At 40.1% G+C, this 3,727-nt stretch overlaps 1 protein-coding gene across 1 annotated transcript in view; it reads left to right on the forward strand.

The window, feature by feature from the left end:
* LOC107089818 (receptor-type tyrosine-protein phosphatase T-like) overlaps positions 1 to 3,727 on the forward strand; it is a 309,070-nt gene that overhangs the window by 99,341 nt on the left and 206,002 nt on the right. The window contains exon 6 of the mRNA XM_015382802.1: positions 3,386 to 3,488. Coding sequence (XP_015238288.1) covers positions 3,386 to 3,488 — 103 coding nt within the window. The remainder of the gene's footprint in view (positions 1 to 3,385; positions 3,489 to 3,727) is intronic.

The following is a 3,727-nucleotide window of genomic DNA, read 5'->3' on the forward strand; positions in this document are numbered from 1 at the left end:
AGTGAGAAATAGTTAGGATTGGTGTCCTCCTCCCTCTTAGGATCATGTCAACTCTTCAGTTTTAGCATTAAAGCTCAGATTCAGCTGAGTCCACCACCCTCCCTTCCCACTACCACCACACCCCCCATGTCATCGGCATGTTGCAGACGCAGGCCTCTCTGTCAACACCTGCAGGGATATTTAGCATGACCTTTTCCTCTTAGCCTCCTCCCTTCAATCATTCACACTAATCTTAACAACATCTCGCTATAAGTAGAAAGAAAAGAAAGAGAGATGCTCCATCCTCACATGAAAGATATGTCTCCCTCCAAATGTCACGCCATCCTTAATCTTCATTATCTCATTCGAGGTCCAAAGAACAGCCAGATTTTTGAATTAAAGGGACACGGAAAATGGAGAGGGATGGGGGGGGGGCTCCTAGTGTTTCCGTTTCACTCAGACGTTTTATTGCTGCAACTCCAGCATGAAGCTGTGACACATGTGGAGGTAAAACCTGGAAGTGATAGAAAGTCTCTCAGCACAACGTTCATCCGTCTCTTTGTTTCACTTACAAGCAGCGGATGAGCTTATTGTGATCAGATGAATAATTGTTTGTGACTATGACAGGTGGGCGGAGCAACAGAAACTAAACTCAATAAAAAGGAGAACTCCTCCAACATATCATTACTAAAGTAAAATTACACCATACACAAAAGTCCAGCTAAAGATTACTTTCCTGATTTCTAAAGAGTCGGGTCTATCTGCTCCGTCTTTAGCAGTGAGCTTTGCTTTTAGCCTGTGAATGCAGTTAATCCCTCCAGTTTCAATTCAATTCAATTTATTTATATAGTGACAATTAAAAACACATCAGCTCAAGGCACTTTACAGAGAAAACTCAACCGGATCATACAGTCAGATTCTTTCTGACTGTATGATTTTCTATCTAAGAAAAACCTACTGATTGCATCGACTTATTGACTTGAAGACAATCCCTCACACTAAGCATGCTTGTAGCGACAGTGGAGAGGAAAAACTCCCTTTTAACAGGAAGAAACATTAAGGAGAACAAGACTCAGAGTGAGCGACCTTCTGCCGAGGCCGGCTGGGGTTCATGGAGACAGAAGCAGAGAAACAAAAGGCAACTGTAAACCAGCTCCACAGGTTGCCCCGTCCAGGAGAAACACAGCCAGGCACACCAGCTCCAAGCCAACTCTCATGTCAGAGGATGAAGAGAGCACATCCAGTTAGTCACAGTCAGAGAAACAGGACTACACTGGAAAAACAGGCCGATCTCCAACATCTGTAAACAAAGGTGTTGATGGAAGCAGGACAGCAGATATTTCTCTCCAAGATGGAGTCACAGTCAAACAGGAACAGAACAGATGAAGCTACGAAAAAGCAGAGAGAGCAGAACGTTAGAGGTTGAACAAATACAGCAGGATCGAGAATAGAGATAGAATGATGGAAAGGGTTCTCTATGTCATCCAGCAGTCTAAGCCTATAGCAGCACAAATGCAGAAAATAGCTCAGGATAATCTAAGTATTTTTAAAAAGGTATAAGAAAGGTAGAAACACAGTGTGGCCAAGGTATATCAGGCTGTTAACGCAGTTTGTGAGTCAGATAGTGAACCTCTGCCCTTTTGAGGTCAGGACTCTGTGGAGGTCAACTTTCTCCACACTAAACTTTATCCACATGGAGGCAAACAACACACAAAGCTTGTGCTAACAGGAAGTCTCACTCTAACATGAATTTCATGTTGTGTATTTTAGTTTATCCAATGAGGTCACTCACATGGGGAGATTTTACTCTGATAAAACCAGTGATACTTCTTAATGTTATTAACTTAGAAAAAAGCACAAGACAGCAAAACCACTCCTGAAAGTAAATCTTGATTAAAAGGTTTCTCAAGTAAATGTAACTAATTTCTAAACTGGTAAAAAAAAAAAACGTGACGTCTAAAATCATTACAAAAACCTTAATAAATCTCAGCAAATGTCTTCTTTCTTTGAGATTTTTAAACCTTGAAACAAGTGTTTAGAAATGATGTCATAAAACTAGATAAATGATCTTAGGCCTCTAAACAGAAGTTTTTTGATCAGTGAGAATCAAATCATTTGTAGAGTCCCTCCTCTGAACGGGACGATGCGTTAGAGGTGATGGATGCTGTTGGGGCTCAAAATGTTAGAATTTTCTTTTGAAAAATATCAAAACACTGGAGACGATTCACTTCGTCTGTCCACCGGAGTGGGGAAAACCATTTATTGACAAGTCGAATTCTAACATGCTGTCCTAAAATAATACCATACAGTGCTCACATCTCAAAAGCTATTTTCCCCCAAAGCTGCCCCATTCCTCTCAGTGTATTTATCCCCTTTTTAATGATAATAAGAATACATTTTATTTCAAGCGCCTTTCAAAACACTCAAGGTCACTGTACATATAAAAACAATAAATGGTAAAAAGCAGTCGTCATAATTAAAAGAAACAACACAATAATAATATGTAATATACTGTAGTGTGAATGTATGTGCACAACATGTGGAAATCTAACTGGAATGTGTGTTTGGTGTTTTTCCATGATGGCCTGAAAAGAAGAAAAGATGTGATTGCCAAAATTCTCTGATGCATAAACCGTTCTTTCACCTCTTCACTCGATTTTATTCTGTGTGTAAATGTTTCCTGTTCAAACGTTCTGTTACCTATATCCTCTGTGAATTGCTAAGTATGAATACTGAAACATGTTTACACAGTTTGAAATGGCCTTAAATTATATTGATCCATCAATGATTTATTGAACCGTATTAAGCCGGGCATACACTGTGCAAATTTTTTCAACCATTGCTCGCATGTATAGCTCACACCGTACGACGAAACCCTGCGGTTGGTCGTACAGTTCGAGTTCACAGCTCACATTGACGTGTTTGATTTTCTCCCGACTTCATGATTCCTGATCGGGAGGTGGTCGTGAAAGGCTGATCGCCCCTCGTTATCCCCTGTACATTAATTCTGGAAAGTCGGCCCGAAAAGGGCAAAAAATCTTACAGTGTATGCCCGGCTTAAATCATTTGGGACGTCTCTAAACTAAACATGAGGTTAACCATCATGATGAGGTTTGCTCAGACATCTGCCTTTATTCTTACACTGACATGAGCTCAGATTTAACGTAGAAACTATAAAGAACAGGTGAATGAATCAACCAAACAGCAAAAATTTGCAATTCAGAATAATAGAAATCTGATGACTGATTTGAAAGTTTAATTTTACAGTAAAAGTTTCTTCTAAATCCTTATGTGGTATTTTTGCTGTATTTCTGGGCCATATTTGAATAACATAGACTGTACAGTTATGGCTGTCTTTCATTAAAGGTTCCCACAGTTTTCATGCTGCAGAAACGTCTCGTTTCAGCTCCCATGATGCCTGAGTATGAATCAGAAAGCGCGCTCAATGAGACGGAGACGACGATCACCATCCTGCTGAAGCCAGCCCAGTCCAGAGGAGCTCCCATCAGGTTTGCCTCTTTATTCTGTCTCTAAAATAATCAACCTTCATCCTTGTTCTTCACTCTATAGTCACCTTACCTTCCTTTGCGGCTCACTCTGTTTCCATCCAGCTCTCTTCCTCTGGAGAGACAATTCAACCATATAATCACCTGATCATTTGTCATTTGTCATTTGTGTTCTTAACCCTATAATGCCAAATGTATCATATTTGATACATACGGTTTCTGAAATGTTTTGCGTCTGACAC

The sequence above is a fragment of the Cyprinodon variegatus genome, unplaced genomic scaffold (genome assembly GCF_000732505.1).
Source record: "Cyprinodon variegatus isolate N-32 unplaced genomic scaffold, C_variegatus-1.0 Scaffold13, whole genome shotgun sequence".
In the NCBI taxonomy this organism is placed as follows: Eukaryota; Metazoa; Chordata; class Actinopteri; order Cyprinodontiformes; family Cyprinodontidae; genus Cyprinodon; species Cyprinodon variegatus.